This window comes from Anomaloglossus baeobatrachus, chromosome 4 (assembly GCF_048569485.1).
Source record: "Anomaloglossus baeobatrachus isolate aAnoBae1 chromosome 4, aAnoBae1.hap1, whole genome shotgun sequence".
NCBI classification, from domain to species: Eukaryota; Metazoa; Chordata; class Amphibia; order Anura; family Aromobatidae; genus Anomaloglossus; species Anomaloglossus baeobatrachus.
Genome location: NC_134356.1, coordinates 574,737,483 through 574,757,652, shown reverse-complemented (window position 1 = coordinate 574,757,652; position 20,170 = coordinate 574,737,483). Strand labels below are relative to the sequence as shown.

At 48.9% G+C, this 20,170-nt stretch overlaps 1 protein-coding gene across 1 annotated transcript in view; it reads right to left on the bottom strand.

Moving 5' to 3' along the window:
* The window catches only part of FRMD5 (FERM domain containing 5), a 109,395-nt gene that overhangs the window by 50,047 nt on the left and 39,178 nt on the right, over nt 1-20,170 (bottom strand). The window contains exons 3-4 of the mRNA XM_075346098.1: nt 15,643-15,685; nt 10,228-10,306 (exon numbers count right to left, since the gene is read on the bottom strand). Of these exons, the coding sequence (XP_075202213.1) occupies nt 10,228-10,306; nt 15,643-15,685 (122 nt within the window). The remainder of the gene's footprint in view (nt 1-10,227; nt 10,307-15,642; nt 15,686-20,170) is intronic.

Genomic DNA, 20,170 nt, shown 5'->3' with positions numbered 1-20,170 from the left:
TAGAACTACAATATATACATTACTGAATCTACAGAATATATACAGTGCATAGGTCAGAGTACAGTTACAATTAAAGCATGGTTTGCAAACAGGCATACACAGTTCCAGCAGTTACCTTGTGCGTCTGGCCACAGGGGGGTGCCGTGGACCAGGTTTCCAGGATCTCCCTCACAGGTCTTCCCTGACCAGACCCCTGAGCAAAAGAACACTGGAAAATGGCCAAATTGGGGTTATCAACCTGGGCAAATCCAGGTCCCCTCCTACCTTAGTGACCTCACAGGGAAGCACTGCCACTCCCCCTGCATTGAGTCAGAGTAATATCCCAGAAGGGGCTATTACCCGTAACTCTGGACTGGGAGGTCCAATCGGGACGGTTCTGGTGCCATCAGATCCACCCGGGTCCTCTCTGCATTTTGAGTCCAAGCACGACTCATTTACCGGACTCCTACTAACAGTTCTCTATATATCGCCGCCCCAGGGTGCCATATAGACTTCGAGGATATGCACAGATTCGGCTCGAAGTCCCGATTCTAACGATGTAGAGGGTGTTTGGCTGAGACGCAGGGTAATATCATAACTGGGTATGATATTACGGAGCCAGCAGTATGCTCTCCTGCGGTGACTAGCTTTCTTTTGGTTTTGCTAGGTCACTGTCCACTTTCTTTGATGAGTGGACACAACTCCCAGGGGGTCTTCCTCTCTCTCTTTGTTTTAAAGGCCTGAGAGAACAAGCAATCTCCATATCAGAGGAGATGGCTGTTGGAGGTGTAAGTGGGACTTCACACCTTTCCAGATGCTGGGCATCTGAGAAGTACCTCGGTGTGTGAAGGGACAAGGGAGGGGGGTTGCCATCAGGGGGTGATGAGAGAAATGATGACTGGACATCATCATTCCTCTTAATATCCCAGGATTTCCCGCACATCTCCCCCCTTTTGAGGGCGCTAGGGGGCAGCACACTCCAGTGTTCCCCCGTGCGCCCGTCCGCGACCTCTCCTTGTCGGGACAGCCCGTCTGCGTTACCGTGGTCACGGCCCCTTTTGTGGCGAATGGTGAAGTTGTATTGCTGGAGCGCAAGGCTCCATCGCAACAACCGCCCATTCGTCCCAGAGACTGTGTGCAACCAGCTGAGGGGATTATGGTCCGTCTCCACGATGAAGTGGCGTCCGTATAGATAGGGTTGCAGACGCTGCAGGGCCCACACTATGGCCAGGCATTCCTTTTCCATCGTAGAATAGGCCACCTCCCTCGGTAACAGCTTCCTGCTCAGGTACAAGACTGGGTGCTCTTGGCTCGCACAGTCCACCTGGCTGAGCACCGCACCGATGCCAAAGTCACTGGCATCGGTCTGTACTACAAACGGCCGCGTGAAGTCGGCTGCCTGTAGCACGGGCGGGCTGGACAGGGCGTCCTTTAGGGCCCGGAAAGCTGCCTCGCAGTCCATAGTCCAATCGACTGCAGAGGGCAGCTTCTTCTTGGTGAGGTCCGTCAAGGGCTTTGCCAGGCTACTATAGCGTGGAACAAAACAAACCTCCTATAGTACCCGGCGGTCCCCAAGAAGGACATCACCTGCTTCTTGGTCCTGGGGGTGGGCCAGGATGCGATAGCCTCCACTTTCTCAGGCTCGGGCTTCAGAGTTCTCCCGCCTACCCGGTGACCGAGGTACTGGACCTCGCTCATGGCCAGCTGACACTTTCCCGGCTTGATGGTCAAACCTGCCTGGTGGATCCGCCTGAGCACCTGTGCTAGATGCTCTAGGTGGTCCTCCCAGGTGGGACTGAAGACGGCAATGTCATCCAGGTACGCGGCCGCGTACCCTTCAAGTCCCGTGAGCAGGGTGTTGACCATCCGCTGGAAAGTGGCAGGGGCATTCCTCATCCCGAATGGCATCACCGTGGACTCGTACAGTCCAAATGGGGTAAAAAAGGCAGAGCGTTCCCTGGCCTTGCGAGTCAGGGGGATCTGCCAATATCCCCGGCTCAGATCCATGATGGTCAGGTACTGACCCCCGGCCAACTGATCGAGCAGGTCATCGATGCGTGGCATTGGGTACGCATCGGCGACCGTGACAGCATTGAGCCCCCTGTAGTCCACGCAGAACCGAGTGGTTCGGTCCTTCTTAGGGACGAGGACTACAGGCGAGGCCCAAGCGCTGTTGGATGCCTGGATCACCCCCAGCTTCAGCATCTCGTCAATCTCCTGGCACATGTGTTGCTGCACCTCCAGGGAGACCCGATATGCTGAACGCCGGATCGGGGGATGATCCCCAGTGTCCACGTGATGGACAGCCAAGTCAGTCCTTCCGGGCTGGTTGGTAAACAACCCCCGGAAGGGGTGTAGGGTGGCCCACAGCTGGGACCGTTGGTCCTCCAAAAGCTGGTGGCCAACCTCCACATCCTCAATGGATCTGCCTGCCCTAACCTGGGCTAGCATATCCAAGAGGGTTTCCGCCTCTCCCTCCTCGGGCAGGTTGCACACGGGGAGCGCACACGCCTCCCGCTCATGATGTGCCTTCATCATGTTCACATGGAAGGGCTTCCGCCTTCCACGGGCAGGGTCCAGGGTGACCAGGTACGTTACAGGGTTGAGCTGCTGGTACACGAGGTATGGGCCTTCCCAGGCTGCCTGAAGCTTGTCCTGTGGTACGGGGACCAGTACCCACACCTTTTGACCCACTTGGTAGGTCCTCTCACAAGCGTTCTGGTCGTACCAACGCTTCTGATTGGCCTGGGCTTGAGCCATATTGTCGTGTACCAGTTGCGTCAAGGCCTGCATTTTGTCCCGAAAGCGCATGACATACTCGATAACCGACACTCCAGGGGTGGCCAAATCCCCCTTCCCAAGCCTCTTTCACCAGAGCCAGGGGGCCCCGCACACGTCGCCCGTACAGGAGCTCAAACGGTGAGAATCCTGTTGAGGCCTGTGGAACCTCCCGGTAAGCAAATAACAGGTGTGGGAGATACCGCTCCCAATCACGCCCGTGGGAGTCGACCAACATCTTAAGCATCTGCTTTAAGGTGCCATTGAACCGCTCGCACAGGCCATTAGTCTGTGGATGGTACAGGCTGGCCACCAGATGTTGCACCTGGACTTGCTTACAGAGGGCCTCCATCAGCTGTGACATGAATTGGGTCCCCCGGTCAGTGAGCATTTCCTGGGGAAAACCCACTCGGGAGAAAATCTCCAGCAATGCGGTGGCCACCTTGTCAGCCCGAATGGACGACAAGGCCACTGCTTCAGGGTACCGGGTGGCATAGTCCACTACCGTCAGTATGAAGCGTTTCCCGGAGCTGCTGGGGATGGCCAGCGGGCCGACCAGATCCACAGCCACCCTCCTGAAAGGCTCATCGATGATGGGCAGAGATACCAGTGGGGCTTTGGGGTGTGGCCCCGCCTTCCCCACTCTATGACAGGTGTCACACGAACGGCAGTAGGCAGCCACATCGGCCCCCATTTTTGGCCAGTAGAAATGCTGGTTTAACCTGGCCTTGGTCTTAGCGATCCCTAGGTGTCCGGCCATCGGAATCTCATGTGCGATCCGCAACAACTCCGTCCGGAACGGATAGGGTACCACCAACTGGCTTCCAGCACTCCCACTGCGGGTGACAGCGGCCACAGCCGCTGCGACCGTGGGTCGTGCCTGCTCCTCCTCCGTTGCTGACCAAGTCGCCGGTTCAGGCAGACCTACCTGGCTTCTGGACACCCCGGTTGTGGGGGAACCAGGCACCAAGATCTTACCTGGGAGCACTTCCGCTCCTGGACCGGCCCCAATCTCACCTGCCTGTTCCCCCCTGCAGCAACAGAACCCCGCTGTGAAATCTCTGGGGACCCCACATTTGCTGTGGTAGCCCCCACCCCACACACTGGTTCTCCCCCTGCAGCACCCTGCTCTCTGCTTATCCCTGCAGAGGGCAACAGATCCCAGCTCACTGGCTGATCACTTGTAGAGGCATTGTCACACCTTTCTCTGACCCCCTCCCCTGTCACAGCTGCCGCTGTGTGTGTGTCTATGGTGTCTGTGCAAGCAGAAAAATCAGAGTTCACTCCCTCCTCCCTTACATCATTCATAGATACCACATTAACATTGTCAGGAGTCATGTCAGTACTGGCTGAAGGTTCAGCCCTTGGGGGGGGGCCCAAACTGGGAGGTTATCTGCCCCAAATCTGTCCCAAGTAGCACGTCTGCGGGGATCCAATCAGTTACCCCCACCTCCCTCACCCCTCGTCCTGCGCCCCAGTCCATATAAACGCTGGCGATGGGCAGCGCCGGGTCAATGCCTCCAATTCCGGAGACAGCGAGGGTTTTTCCAGGTACCAAGTCTTGGGGGGACACCATCTCAGGCCGCACCAGAGTCACCTCCGAGGCACTGTCTCGTAGTCCCATGGTCACAGACCGGCCGACGGTGACAGGTTGGAAGCTGTCCAGGGACCTACCACCACCCCCCTTTACACAGTGCACCGTGGGCGGTTTTGGGGACGGGAACGGGGCCTTAGGGCGCTGAGGGCACACAGCCTTGAAGTGTCCGGGTTGGTTGCACTGGTGGCACCGTCTTGGTTCTGCCACGGGCCTGGAGAGGGGAGTTGAGGGGGACACCCCCTGCAGTCTAGGGGCAGGTGGGGCAGTCGCAGAATTCATCTTACCCCCTCTCCAGGTGCTGCTGGTGGCCGCTCTCCTGACCTCAGGGGCCCGATTGTTGGTGTAGTCATCGGCCAGGGCAGCTGTAGCCGTGGACCCCTTTGGCTTCTGGTCTCGGATGAACTGGCGGAGATCCTCAGGGCAGTTCTACAAGAGTTGCTCTGTGATGACCAAGTCTAGGATCTCTGGTCCGGTGGTAAGCTGCAGGCCTTGGGTCCAGTGGTCGGCAGCTGGGGCAAGTGCCCGCCGGTGGTCAGCCCAGGAGTCCTTTGGTCACTTCTGCAGGGTCCGGAACTTCTTGCGGTAGGACTCCGGAGTGAGGTTGTACTGTTGGATCAGGGCCCGCTTGATGGTGTCGTAGCCCTGATCTGCCTCAGTAGGCAAGTCCCCAAGGATTTCCAGGGCCTTACCCCTTAAACGGGGGGTCAGGTATTTGGCCCACTGGTCCTTGTCCAGATGGTGCTGCAGGCAAGTCCGTTCAAAAGCAGTCAGGAAAGAGTCCAAGTCTCCATCCTTCTCCAGCACTGGGAAGTCCTCAACACGGACCTTTGGAAGTTTGGTGTCTTGAAGGTCACGTGTGGCTGATGAGGGCCGGAGCTGAGCTAGCTGCAGCTGGTGGTCACGCTCTGCCTGTTGCTGTCGCTCCGCAGCCTCACGCTCTGCCTGGCGCTCTCGCTCTTTACGCGCTGCCTGCCGCTCCGCAGCCTCAGCCTCACACGCTGCCCTGCGCTCCGCCATGAGTTCCTTGTAGCCCTCCCGGTCTCCAGCCTGGAGTCGGGCCATAGCCATTTGTAGAAGGGCATCCGAGCCTGCCAGGCTCAGTGGATTGGCGAGTGGTGATCTGCGGCCCGCTGCAGAGCCAGGCGATTCACTGTCCCTTTCAGAGCGGAGGACTGGCATCTGGCTCGTTGAGGACCCTTGGGCGAGCTCCTCCTCATCTTGTCCATGAGTGCCAGGTTGTGCACTGTCCTCTGCAGAGTGGCTCTCTGGCGTCGGGCTCCTGGAGGACTCGTGGTCAACCTCCTCATTACTGTCCACAGCATCGTCCTCCCTCTCTTCGGCTCCTGCCTTAGCATGGGCCAGTTGCATAGCTCTGCTCCTGGTGCCATCAGCCATTCTTGCAGACTTTTGGTCACTGACACAGAACTGACACCTGATGCACCCACACACCTTACAGTATCTGCACTCTGACACTCTAGTGTTGAGCTAGTCTGAAGACCCCAGCAGCCACAGCTGCTGCAGGCAGTCTTTAGTATCTGGGAGTATGGGTCTCACACTCACACACTATTATTTCGATCCCACCGCTATGCCACCAATATGTCACGAACCACCAGGGAGGGTCACTCAGAAATCCCCCGTGCTGTCTACCAGTACGTCACAATCGGGGGGTAACAAGTGGGAGTCACACCCCTCCTTTATACCTCCCGACCGACAGACAGAGCACGTGACGCGCTCTCTAGCGCCCCTCTTATAGTCAGGCCAATTATGGAATTGCCCGACAATAAGCAAGGAGGCCGCTATACTACTTATGCAGATTATTGAAGGGTCCCCGGTGAGAGTAGGGTATATATTCCCCCGAATCTCACTGGCCTCCCCACAATAATCCTTGGCACAACTCGCTGCCACCAACCACTTCACGGTAACTATTAGCCGAACACACAGACGTGGGATTCAAGATCGAGATAACAGAACAGCCCAAGATTAATTATATAATTTAATCGGCCTAAGGCTTCTGCCACACTCACGTGAAATTCACGCACGTGCCGAGAGACACGTATTTTCCCTGCGTGTTGCGTGCAGGTAAGTACATGTCTCTGGTACGTGCGTGACACGTGTGTTCTACGTGTGCTATCCGCGATAGCACACGTAGAATCGGTAATTATTATACTCACCTGGTCCTTCCTGATGTCCGCGCTGCTGTCCATGGTGCTGATCCTCGGTCTCCAGCCCTCCCGTCTCCCCGCTGCTGCTGCCAGGCAGTGAAGTGAATATTCAATGAGAATAATGAGCGGCGGTCGGCAGCGAGAGGCAGCAGCGGCAGAGACAGGAGGGCTGGAGAAGGTGAGTTAATGTTTTGTTTTTTTTTCACTGACATGTGTGTTTTCTCCGGCGCGTGTCACACGGGACCGCATCCACACTACACCCGTGTGGTACGGGTGCGGGCCGTGTGACACCCGTGCTGCCGGAGAAAACACTGACATGTCAGCGCTTTGAAAATCGCACACACGTACAAACGCACACGGACACACGTTCCGTGTGGTTTTACGTGTGTGTGCCTGCTACCATAGGGTAGCATTGCTGAACATGTCTCCGTGCCGCCGGTACGTATAAAAAATGCCAAACACGTACCGGAGGCACGGATGTGTGGCGCTAGCCTAAGCCACACTAGAACTACAATATATACATTACGGAATCTACAGAATATATACAGTGCATAGGTCAGAGTACAGTTACAATTAAAGCATGGTTTGCAAACAGGCATACACAGTTCCAGCAGTTACCTTGTGTGTCTGGCCACAGGGGGGCGCCGTGGACCAGGTTTCCAGGATCTCCCTCACAGGTCTTCCCTGACCAGACCCCCGAGCAAAAGAACACTGAAAAATGGCCAAATTGGGGTTATCAACCTGGGCAAATCCAGGTCCCCTCCTACCTTAGTGACCTCACAGGGAAGCACTGCCACTCCCCCTGCATTGAGTCAGAGTAATATCCCAGAAGGGGCTATTACCCGTAACTCCGGACTGGGAGGTCCAATCGGGACGGTTCTGGTGCCATCAGGTCCGCCCGGGTCCCCTCTGCATTTTGAGTCCAAGCACGACTCATTTACCGGACTCCTACTAGCAGTTCTCTATATCTCGCCGCCCCAGGGTGCCATATAGACTTCGAGGATATGCACAGATTCGACTCGAAGTCCCAATTCTAACGATGTAGAGGGTGTTTAGCTGAGACGCACGGTAATATCATAACTGGGTATGATATTACGGAGCCAGCAGTATGCTCTCCTGCGGTGACTAGCTTCCTTTTGGTTTTGCTAGGTCACTGTCCACTTTCTTTGATGAGTGGACACAACTCCCAGGGGGTCTTCCTCTCTCTCTTTGTTTTAAAGGCCTGAGAGAACAAGCAATCTCCATATCAGAGGAGATGGCTGTTGGAGGTGTAAGTGGGACTTCACACCTTTCCAGATGCTGGGCATCTGAGAAGTACCTCGGTGTGTGAAGGGACAAGGGAGGGGGGTTGCCATCAGGGGGTGATGAGAGAAATGATGACGGGACATCATCATTCCTCTTAATATCCCAGGATTTCCCTCACAGCCACCAATGATGTTGAAGGCATCTAGCAGAGCGCTATGCATCAGCCACTGCTGTCACCAGACGAGCCTTTGGTGGTGGTGGTGTTACATCAGATAGTACACGAACAGAACACTGCTATTCAATAAAGCAGTTCAGGTGAACAATTTCTCTCTTGGTCTGACTATCCATGAGAAAAAAAATCACAACATACACTACTTTCTTCTAAATCTGGGATGAGACTCACTATGGGTGCAAAGAAAAATCAGATCCCACAAGTAACTTCTAATCCTTACAAATACATTTCTATTAACCTAGAAAACTGTATTTGATAATGTATATTTTTTAATGTAATTGTATGAAAACAGTTTGTACATGGACGTAAAAAACAAACACATGGATGGCACAGGAGTGAAAATCTGATACCCAAAAACTTGGAGGATTTCTTTTCCGCTCGTCTGCAGCCATAAAGTGAGATTCTCTCCAGATGTTCTGCTACTGAATACAATCAATGGTTCCCTATAAAGGTCCAGTTCACACGTTGCAGTTTTGTTTTCTGCAGGGCGTTTGACTATATTCTCCTTCAAAAAAAGGACTGACTGGACATACAGTAGTTTGCCCCTTAGCTGCGTCTCACGTATGTTCAGTCCTGACACCATCCAGGAACATTTCTATAAATATGTGTGACCGGAGTCGGAGCTCGTCTCTTATAATCTGGCCACTTTAGTTTTAGTGGCCGTGGAAAGGTCATTCAACGTTCAGCTACCCTTTCCAGTAAATTTTGGGACAGCAGTCTGTAGTAGGAGTGTGATAAGTAAACTACAGGTGGCCATAAATCACTGCTGACGGAGGCAGGAATACTGTACAGGGGCAGCTGCAAGCCCAGACGGGAAGGAGCAGAACTCCTCATACAAGTATATAAGGAAACTGCCAGACAAGCATTTTCCTAATGTATGGAGCCTCAAAGCGTGCACATTTTTAATTAATGCAGCAATGAATGTGAATAACAAGGAGAGTAAGGTTTAATACACTTAATCAGACATTGCTGTTTTTTTAATGGAACCTGAGACCATCGCTGTATACAGCGCCTATTCAAAAAGAGCGGTTTTGGTTGGTCGATAAGAGCCTGTATCACATCTCCAGGAAAGTCACAGGCTGGAAAGACTTAAAGGGAATCTGTCACCAGGTTTTTGCCTCATCTGAGAGTTGCATAATGTAGGGGCAGAGACCCTGATTACAACAATGTGTCACTTACTGAGTTGCTTAGTGTAGTTTTTAAAAAAAATCACTGCTTAATCAGCAGTAGATTATCATTAGAGGACTGCCAGGTAGTCCTCCAGCATATTCAAGAGCTCTGTATAACTGCTAGATCTGCAGCAATGATAGCACACAGCTCAGTAAGGGTGAGACCGCACTTTGCGTTGCTACTTGCAGTTCTAAACGCACGTTTTGTGCTTAATTGATTTGACCAAAGTCGCCTTTTTCAGTAATTTAGCGCTGAAAACGCCTGCGTATTTACCGAGTTTTAGATGCGTTTTCAGCGCTTTTTACCTGCTTTTCCACCTGCGTTTTGATAGATGCGTTTTGAACATCATGACACTGCTAAATAAAGTTTAAATAGTCAAATTCAATGAAAAAATTTGAAAAAAAAGAAACAAATCAATATTTTTGTGAAAAATAATGAAAACAGATTAATTTAAAGAAATTATAGCGGTAATATGATATTTAATGGAAAAATAGCAATAATTTATTAAAATTCTTATTTTTAATTGTCGGACTATGTGTGTGTGTAAAGGGACATATGAAATCATTATTTGGATGTCCAAAACGCATGCGTTTTTGAAGTCCAAAACACATGTTTTCTGCACTGGAAAAGCAGGTAAAACGCAGGAATTTGCTGGAATCTTGGTTTTTGCCATTTCTCATTGACTTCAATGTTAGCAAAACGCACCCAAAATGGCAAAAACAATTGACATGCTGCTTCTTTGAACGCATGGTTTTTGCCACAAAATATGCAAATTAAACGCAGCGTTTTAAAACGCAAAGTGCAGTCTAGAAATCCCCATTTTCCATAGACTTTGCTGGGAAATCAAAACGCATGCCTTTTGGCATGAAAAAGGTGCTTCTCAAAACGGACCTAAAAAGCACCAAGAACGCAGGTGAAAACGCAAAGTGCGTTCTCACCCTAAGTGACACATCGCTGGAATCAGGGTTTCGGTCTCTACTTTATGCTGCTCTCAAAAACCTGGTGACAGATTCCCTTTAAATCTCTGCATAAGACTTGATGATAGACAGACACACGTTACTCACCTGGTAATTTCTTCCTTCAGATCTGATGGATCTGGAGGATAGAACTTCACCCGAAAGCAGAGAATAAAGGGAGGACGAGCTGGAGGTGAAACATAAGGAGGTTAGTAACACAATCTGTCTACCTATTCCAGCAAATACATTTACCATCTGCAGCAATTTATACAGCTACATATTTCAGCTAAAACATCAACACGTGCATAAGCATATGTATACAGATCAATGAAGACAAGGAAACAGTTTCTTACATGGAAGCTATCATCAGAGAGTGACCTATTGTTTGAGTCAGGTTTTTTGTGTTACATGTATATTGCTTTTTTTCCCATATCTTAATCTGTATGTATGAGAAATCAAAACTATAAATCTTGCAATGTTCACACTGGCCACTGGAGCTTTTTTTAGATTAATTCTTCCTGTTGTTCGAAGAAATAATAATAAATACACACATACATTAGCCAAAATGAACAGACTCTGATACTATGTGTTGTATTAACGCATCTAATGTGCGTGTGCAAAGGTCATTATGAATGGAAGGGGAAAAGGGTTATTCGAGACATCACCTATTGTGATAGGTGGATTCTGTGATATCAGCTGTGTATAGGCGCGTTCCCTGTAGAAATAAGCGAACCTGATGTTCTGTGTTCATTTTATGGCTGAACACAAACTATTTAAAAAATATAAAACTAAAAAAAACAGAGCTCGGGATCTTTACGTATGAACATCACTCAAGTGAGCATCGCTGTGCTCGGGTACACTCGGGGCTCTGCCCAGTGAGAGCCACTTGCAGTGTTTGATCGGCTCGCACTGGGGGGAACAACAGTGAACGGATGTAGTGTGCACCAAAAACATAAAAAAAAAATGGAAAAATGTCTTCCCTGGAAGTGATCTAGTTATGGCTGACTGCATGTGGGTGGAGACTCTAACTGTCAATCAGTGACTTCCATTGTGGTTCGGGCCAAGTTAGAACCTGTGGAGATACAGTTCTGTTGCACGCGCCATAGGTTCACTCATCTCTAGTTACATGTCAATGTTATCCTGCCTCTGATGATAAACAACCTGCTGAAAAATCTTCCTAAAATGACATGAAATAGTGCCCTGATACATCAAAGCAATTTAGAACGAATTCTGATGTAAATTGCTTTGGGGGGAGGGGGGGAAACACCCACAAAATTGTCACCCGTTTCTCCCAGCTCAGCCAAGAAAAACGACGGTCTTAAGGGGGCTTTACACGCAATGACATCGCTAATGAGATGTCGTTGGGGGTCACGGAATTCGTGACGCACCTCCGGCCTCGTTAGTGACGTCGTTGCGTGTGACACGTACGAGTGACTTCTAATGATCAAAAATACTCACCTAATCATTGATCGTTGACACGTCGTTCAAATCCCAAATATCGTTGATGGTGCTGGGCGCAGGTTGTTTGTCGTTCCTGAGGCAGCACACATCGCTACGTGTGACACCCCAGGAACTACGAACAGCACCGTACCTGCGTCCTCCGGCAATGAGGTGGGCATGACTTTCCTGCGGCTGCTCTCCGCCCCTATGCTTCAATTGGACGCCTGACGTCGCTGTGACTCCGCATGAACCGCCCCCTTAGAAAAGAGGCAGTTTGCTGGCCACAGTGACGTCGTTAGGCAGTTAAGTTCATGTGACAGGTACTAGCGATATTGTGCGCCACGGGCAGCGATTTGCCCATGACGCACAAATGACGGGGGCGGGAGCTTTCACGAGTGACGTCGCTAGCGATGTCGCTGCATGTAAAGCAGCCTTTAATGAATCAAGGCCTTTGAGTCTAAAGTAGTCAGTATAAATATTTACCAGATTACTATTTTTTTTTTTAAAGAAATTGTGATATAAAAAAAATTGCCAAAAAATGTAAACACTTTAAAAATAAATGTAACACAAAAAAGGATCAGACTCAGAAATTCAACAAACCGGATCCTTCACTTTCCTGACTTCACCTGTCGTAGTAGTCAGCAGGCCCCCATATATATATTAGATAGTTGGACGTTCCAGCCATAATCGTCAAGATTAGACGACTTAGCTAATGTGTCTAGAGGCCTTTAATATGAACAACACAAACCCATTAAATTGCTGAAGCCCCTAAGGTCCCCCTACCTTACTAGAAAAAGACTACCGCTTATTTCAAAATCCATAGCACGGTCATTTTTCTGGACAGAAAATATTGGCATGCGGATGAGATTAATCTGAAGTCCTTGGTCTTATACTCACACTCCGGCGTTTTCAGCTTTTATCGCCACTGCTCCGTTCCCGCGGCGTCATCTTGTAACCGTAACTTCTGACTGGCCGGAACTGAGAAGATACGTCACAAGCGCTCAATGCAAGTCTATGAGAGCCACAAAGAAGCCAGAAAGAGGCTCTCCGAGTTGTATTGAAGAGTGGAACACTGGAGCTCACAAACTGCCTGAGACCGATGGGAACGGCACCAACAAAAAGTGAAAATGCAGGAGGGTAAGTATATAAAAGCACCACTCCAGGCATTAAAAAAAAACACCAGTGTGGTGCTTTCATTTTTTATTTAAAAAATCAATAGGCCATATGAAAATAGGCAAATTTGCAATATATTTTATAAGAGAAAACTGCTTCTTTATCCTCCGGAGCTGATCTGTTACTCTTAATTTATTGGTAAAATCTGTATTCAATGAAGACATTTTCCCAGTACTGACATAACAGATGACAGTTGTTTATAAAATTCTATGGAGATGGGATGGATAAGAAGCCAGAGGCAGACAGGACATTCTGCTGCAAGTTCACAGGAAATGACAGTTACACTTTCAAATGTAACTCCTTTCAGGAAAACTTGCAGCAGAATATCCTTTCTGCCACCTCCTATGTCCACAGAATCTTATAAACACTAACTGCCATCTCCTATCTCAGTAATGGGGAAATCTGTCTTCAATGAATACAGATTTTACATATAAATTGAGAGTGAAAAATTAGACCAAACACAAGATAAAAGGAGAATTCTATCAAAAGATATATTACAAAGTTACTTATTTTAATGTGTACTATTGATTATTATTGATTTCTGAAATAAAAATTGAAACAACGGTTACTGTTTAATCTGCCATATGTGAATTTGCTCTCATTCATTGCCAATAATCTCTCATAACATAAAAAATTGGTCAAAAACATAAAAATATTACTGGTACATTTAAAGCATGGTTTTGCTATCTAAGCTGAGGACAGCATGCTGTAAGGGTTTTAAAAAAAAAAAAAAAACTGCTTCTCTTATCTGTGTATGTGCTATTGTTTACTTAAACTATTGGCTTTATTACCCTGTGAGTAACATTGCAGGACTAGAAACACAAGTGCAGGCAAGACCAGCTGTGATTGACACCTCAGTGACAAGTACATACTCTATTGCGAGCCTGGTGTGGGTGAGGGTGGGGGGACGCAGCTCTCCCAGCTCAGATACATGCTTAAAACTCAATTCTCTGATTATGTGAGAATAGCTGCAGCCAGTAATCTATGTGACACACCATTGGTTTCAGAATCTCATTCCCGACATTATGTTGCTATCAGGTGTGGTAGCAAAAACCTGCTGACAGATTCCCTTTAGCCACTCTGACACAATCTGAATTTTTAGCTTTAGCCATGTAGCAAAGTCCAGGGAGCTATCCCACCCACACCAGGCTCTCTACAGAGATTGTGCATTGACAGTGAGGTGTCAATTACAGGATTTTGTGTGCTGGACTGCCATGTACATGCCAGCTAGACCTAGCAATGATAATCACAAGTGATAAAGCCTTTAGTTTACATATACAACAGCAGGAGCCTGATAAGAGAGGTATAGTTGATATTTGTTTTTTAACACTAGAACTACTGAGGTAGTCATTTTGACTACTTTGCACCATGTATTTCTATATAGGTGTCACGAGTCCAGTAGTTCTAGTGTTAACCCCTACAGCATGCTGGCTTCAGCTTACATAGCAAACACCTGCTGACAGATTCCAGTTAAGGCTATGTGCACACAGTGCGTTTTTCGCAGTGTTTTTTGCACATTTTTCGGGTGCGTTTTTGGCCTCAAAACTGCATGTGACTTTGCTTCCCCAACAAAGTCTATGAGTTTTCATTTTTGCTGTTCGCACACAACTTTTTTTTAAAGCTGCGCTTTTGAGCTTAAAAAAAAAAATGGACGTCAATCCTTTCCTGCGTTTTTCTCCGTTTTCCCCCCATGCAATGCATTGGAAAAACGCAGAAAAACGCAGAGATCAAAAACGCAGCAAAACGCAGCCAAAAACGCACATCGCGGTAAAAACGCATGCATTTTTTGCTGCGTTTTTTTGCCGCGGGTGCGTTTTTGTGCGCTTTTAGCGGCCAAAAACGCACAAAAACGCAGCGTGTGTACATAGCCTAAATCACTCATCTGATCTCAGTGAAGGAAAGATTTAAGTTCAATCTTTACTGATATAAATAGTGTAGTTTTTGTAAAATAATAAGACGTATTAATAGTGAAAGGGGAGCAAAATTATCAACCAACTCAGAGCTGTATTCCAAATCACTCTGCTTCCTTCCCTCAACCGAAACCCAAAATGAAAAAATTGAAATCACAGGCTAATCCAACCTTCAACTCGTAAAGTGAATATGTTCTCCTAACATCAGGGCCACGCTCCTGATGAGAAGGCAGATGGTGTTTTGGGAGATCTACTACAGATGTGGATTATGGCATCAGTGAGCGACTGCCTCACTGCTGTACCTGCCTCCCACTGCTGTCAGCCTCCTGCCTCCCGATGCTGTGAGCCTCCTGCCTCCCGGTGCTTTGAGCCTCCTGCCTCCAAGCTGCTGTGTATGCCTCCCAGTGCTGTGTATGCCTCCCAGTGCTGAGTGCCACCCCCTCCCCAAGTGCTGTGTATGCCTCCCTGTGCTGTGTGCCACCCCCCCAGTGCTGTGTGCCACCCCAGTGCTGTTTGTGCTCCCTCAATCCTGTTCATGTCCCCTAGTCCTGTTCTTGCCCCTCTACTCTTGTCCGTGCCACCACCAGTGCTGTCCTTGCCACCGCCAGTGCTGTCCATGCCCAGCAGTACTGTCTGTGCCCCAGCCCCTCCTGTGATGGGTATATACCCCCAGCCCCCTTGTGATGTGTATATGTCCCCAGCCCATCCTGTGATGTGTGTATATTTCTATATATATATACCTATGAGACTGTTAGTTTGAGTTAAGAGGCCAGTATCCAGGTTGGGCATGTTAGTCCGTACACGGACCGTGTAATATGTTCATGTAAATACAGTCTAACTGTGGTATTGCATGGGCGTTCAGCAAGGGAAGCAATGCATCCTAGGTAGCTAGCTTCCTCAAGGCCCTCGGACAACACTGGTTATATTCTATACTCACCTTATGCACTGGGCACACAGACACACATACAGTATATGAAGTGTGGAGAAAGTTTTACTTTACCTCTCATTTGTTTGCCGATCCCTTTACTAAACTCCAACCAGTGCTAAATGAAAAAGAAAGAAGAGAGAATACGTCATATACTGACTACAGCTTCTATGTAACATTATAACATCCAGGGTTACTCTGCTGCTGAATCAAAGAAAGAACTCACCAACACTTAGGACCGGACCAGATGGTGATTACAGCAATGCATTCTCTGGTCCTACATATATGATTGCAGTGCCACCTCTGCAAAAATTAATTTACCGCTGGATCACAGTAGTGACCTTGCTCAGGTACTGCAGCTCAGCTCACACTGACTGGAATGAATGGAGCTGAGCTACCTTACCCAAGAACAGACGTAACAGTGCCTCCAGTGTCCTGGCTACATGTACTGAGCTGCACACATCTGATCGGTGGGTACCAGGGATCAGACCTCCAGAAACCTAAGAGTGGATCATCAATATCAAAATCCTGAATAACTACTTTAAGCTTTAAAATATAATATATGTGCAACAAGATGAAAATTTAGGTGTGCCCAAGGTAGGGTCAATGTGGAGATCTACCTCGATCTTGGCAAAAATGAATATTCTTTAATATCCTGTAAAATTAACAAATTCTTTACATAGAGTGGATGAGGGAACTGTGATTACATACGGTACATTGTATGCACAAGAGATGCCCAACGCCGAATACCGCATCAGGTAGTATGTGTCAATAACCACTAAAGCTGCAGTGACCCCTAGTGGCCAAATCATGGTATTCTTCAAATTGCCTAAATATCAGCAATAAGACAGGGTCTTATATTATTTTTTGCTCCAAAAGATGCGTAGGGCTTATTTTCTGGGGAGGTTTTATATTTCCCCATGAACAACAATCCACATTTATTCTTGAACAGTCAATCAACATTCATTCAAATATCATCAACATTTTGTGTTACTCCTATTACTGGTTCAAATTCACATTGTCTTATCTGATCTGCTATTCCCATGGTGCAGAAGCAGTCCTATAGCGGTGGGTAGATACCATATTTACAAAGGTTTAAAATTACCTGCTTAAATGTATTATTATCTATGTATTGCTAAGTTTACCCCCAAAAGAAAGCAGACACCCCCTAAAAATATTGCACTTACCAGACCCCAAATAATTAGAGTTGGCAAATAAATGGTGGCTCACATACAAATCTGCATCGCTGTCAGGTCCTCTTGCATTCTACAGCGATTGGCTCCCCCTGGTGACTAGAAGCAGTATCGCTCACGCAGAGTGATACTGGTACCCGATCTGTTTATGAGAGCTGCAGTGCAATGCAGCAGGTATGGCAAGGGACCTGACAGTGATGCAGATCTCTGTGTGAGAGCCCATCCACCATCGGCACTTGCCAACTGTAATTGTTTGTAGTCTGGTGAGTTCAATTTGGGTTTTTTCGTCGGGGGTGCTTTCTTTTGGGGATGTCTGCTTTCTTTTGGGGATATTTGCTTACTTTGATGAAGGGTCCTGCTGTATTTCACTACTTGGACACTTCCTTATGGAAACACAACTAGGACTTATTTTTGGAGTAGGGCTTATATTTTAAGCATGATTAAAAAGGCCCTTAAAATTGAACTAGGGCTTATGTGGCGCCCTGGACAAGCCAGGACGTCACAGGTACTACAACAACACACCCCACACCCCGGCTAGGCACACCGAAGTCAAACACAAAATCCTTGTTGCCTCCCTCCAGGGGCTGATGTCCACACCAGGGGGTGGGCCAGGCGGTTGGCCCCACCCACCGAGGAGTTCACAGTCCTGGAGGCGGGAAAAGGAGTCAGATCAGTGCAGTTAGGGAGTTGAAGGAGTGAAGTGGTAGTAGAGGAGACTGACCGTGTCCGGGTGCGTGGCCCGGGCACATACAGCAAGGTTGGCAGACGGTGGTGACCGTCTGCAGGAGAGGCTGATTGATGTGAACCGTAAGGACCGGGGACGGGCGGTGGCCCGCCGGTACCGGATCGGGGAGCGAAGAGAAGCCAGCACCATTCGGCAGGGCCTACGGACCCCGACCAGGCTAGGAGTCGCCGTAAAACCGGTCAAATCCGTTAGCGAAGGGAACCTCCGGGGTTTCCCAGCAGTCAAGACCCGATTGAAGGCAACAGCTCACACCGTGAAGGGAAACACAGTAGCCGCCAAGGCTACAGTTCCCAGGGCCAGAGCCTGCGGGCAAAAGGGGCTCCCTCAGCATCCATCCAAGCTGGGGAGTGGGTTACCGGTGGGAAGCCATTGGAACCGTGAACACAACACAGGTGCAGGGAAAGGCAGTCACCATCAACCTACCGGGAGAACTACCCCAGCAGTCTGTGGGACCCGTCCATCCAGCCGTTTGTTTTACCGGAGACTTTGCATTGATCATTGGCTGAGTGAGTACCACCGTGCCGTGCGGCACCGCGCTGCCCCCGCGACCCTGCACCTCCCTAGGCCCCGTAACCCGCCTGCCATCCCTAACCCTCACCGGGCCCCGGGACAACCAACCCCCCTACCCACGGAGGGGAGGAAACAACATCCAAGCTACTCCCTGTCACCGCTCCCGGGATCCCCGTCTAGAGCAGCGGTGGTGTCACAACCTCACCACAACCGTGGGTGGTGTCACGGACAATATCCCTACACCAAACCACCCCTTTCACTCACGGGCGAGGAGCGCCGCTCAAGTCCCCGGGATCCGGCCCACCGCTCGAGCCACCGACCGAGCGAGCAGCAGAAGCAGCCGGACCCGAGCAGTGGGTGAGCGCAGCGTCCCCTCCTCTGCAAGCGACACTTATTTTGAGGACACAAGGTAAATAAAGGTAACAGCTTAAGCCAATGGGAGGAATTTTCAACATGCAATATCATTAACATTATTAGGAAACTATAACCCTGTGTAACAGCGGTTTTCTGGATCCATGGGAGGCTCAATGTTTACTGTGGCTCTGCAACCACAGGGAACAATACTGAACAGTCCCTTTAATAAGTGCGGTGATCTGTGGAGGTAATTCTAATAAAAAGTATTTTTCCAGGCAATCAATAGGTCAGCACATAATATCCCTGATGGGTAGTCTAGGGGTCTAATAACTAATAGTCCTGCTGGTGGAGAGTAGTTTTATTGTTTGCTTTTAATATTGCGGGTGATTTAGGTTAGTGGATGGGTAAAAATAGTATCCATGGCCGTCTAGGGAAGACAGAGATTAATGATAATATCCCTGGCTGTCTAGACATCGCCGGCCATAGTCACCACACTAGATCTGCACATTTGCTGCTTGGTGTATGCACAGTATAATGCACAGATTCGGGTATTACTGCAGCACATTGTCCAAATCCTCCATGTCTGTGATGGCCTAAAGTGTGGGGGCAGTATGATGGGAAATAAGGGCAAATTTTAGGAGGGGTGGCGAACAATCTTTATAATTACCGGGAGATACACAACTACAAGAAGATAGAAAAGTTGCCAGCATGCTAAGGGAGTACACCTGCCGGAAAAGAGCAAGCTGTCAACAGGGTCTTATTCAGATATATGGGGGTTTTGCACATAAGAAATAATCTGTCGGATCTCATCCATGCGCTGTCTGGGTTTTTTTTCTCTGACCCGTATGTTTGAAATGTATACGTGTCCATTTTATTTTTTTCAGGCATTTAGGCCGCAAAAAAAGCTATCGACATGTAAAGAGCCTTTTTGTCACGCTAGGTACGGGGAAGTACCAAGTGAGTGGCAAAAGGTAAGAAGGGAATGGGACCCGTGTCTAGGGAAGGGGGAGGTGGTGACCTTTGGCCAAAACTACCCCTGGTCCCTGGGGTCCCTCAACACCCTAGATCGGATCGGCACATAGGTGTGGAACCTGACACCTGACTCTAGGTATCCCTAGTGCTGAACCCTAAATAGGAAACGGGTAGGAGGGGCTCTTCATCAACCCCACTAAATGCTAAAGGAAGACATAAGGAGGACACATGGGGGACAAGTGCATGAACTACTTATACACAGATGACTCATGCAGAAGTTCAGCAAAGCTTCAGCAATGACACCACAGATGAGTACAAGCCTCCTGCTTGCAACCAGAGCTTGTATGAGCTGAATAATATCACCAGCACAAGTCCAGGAAAGATGGGAGCATTTAAGCACAAGGGGAATAGCGATTATCAGCAGCTGGACAGAAATTTAGCTCCCCTGGGTCCTAAAGGGTAATAGATGAAAATCCATCTGGAAAGCTACCTAGTACAATGTATACTAACAGCAGGAACAACAGAAAGTCAGGGAGCATTTTGCACAGCCAAACACTGCGACCTTCTACTGCCAGAAACCACATGACTGTCTGTCACCCGTGACATCCTTAGGCAATTAATGGGTACAAACTCTTTCTGTAAAAAACACAGGTAGAAGATGTACGTGAAACCAAGACAAGTGAATGCATAAAACCCAAGCTCCGATCTGCCCAAGCACCACTCCTGATGAGAACACTCAGCCATTGTGTTTCTGCATGATTACATTTTTCCATGCATCGTGTTTAATATTTCTCTACAGTCTCCTAGTAAATATCTGGCCACAATGGGG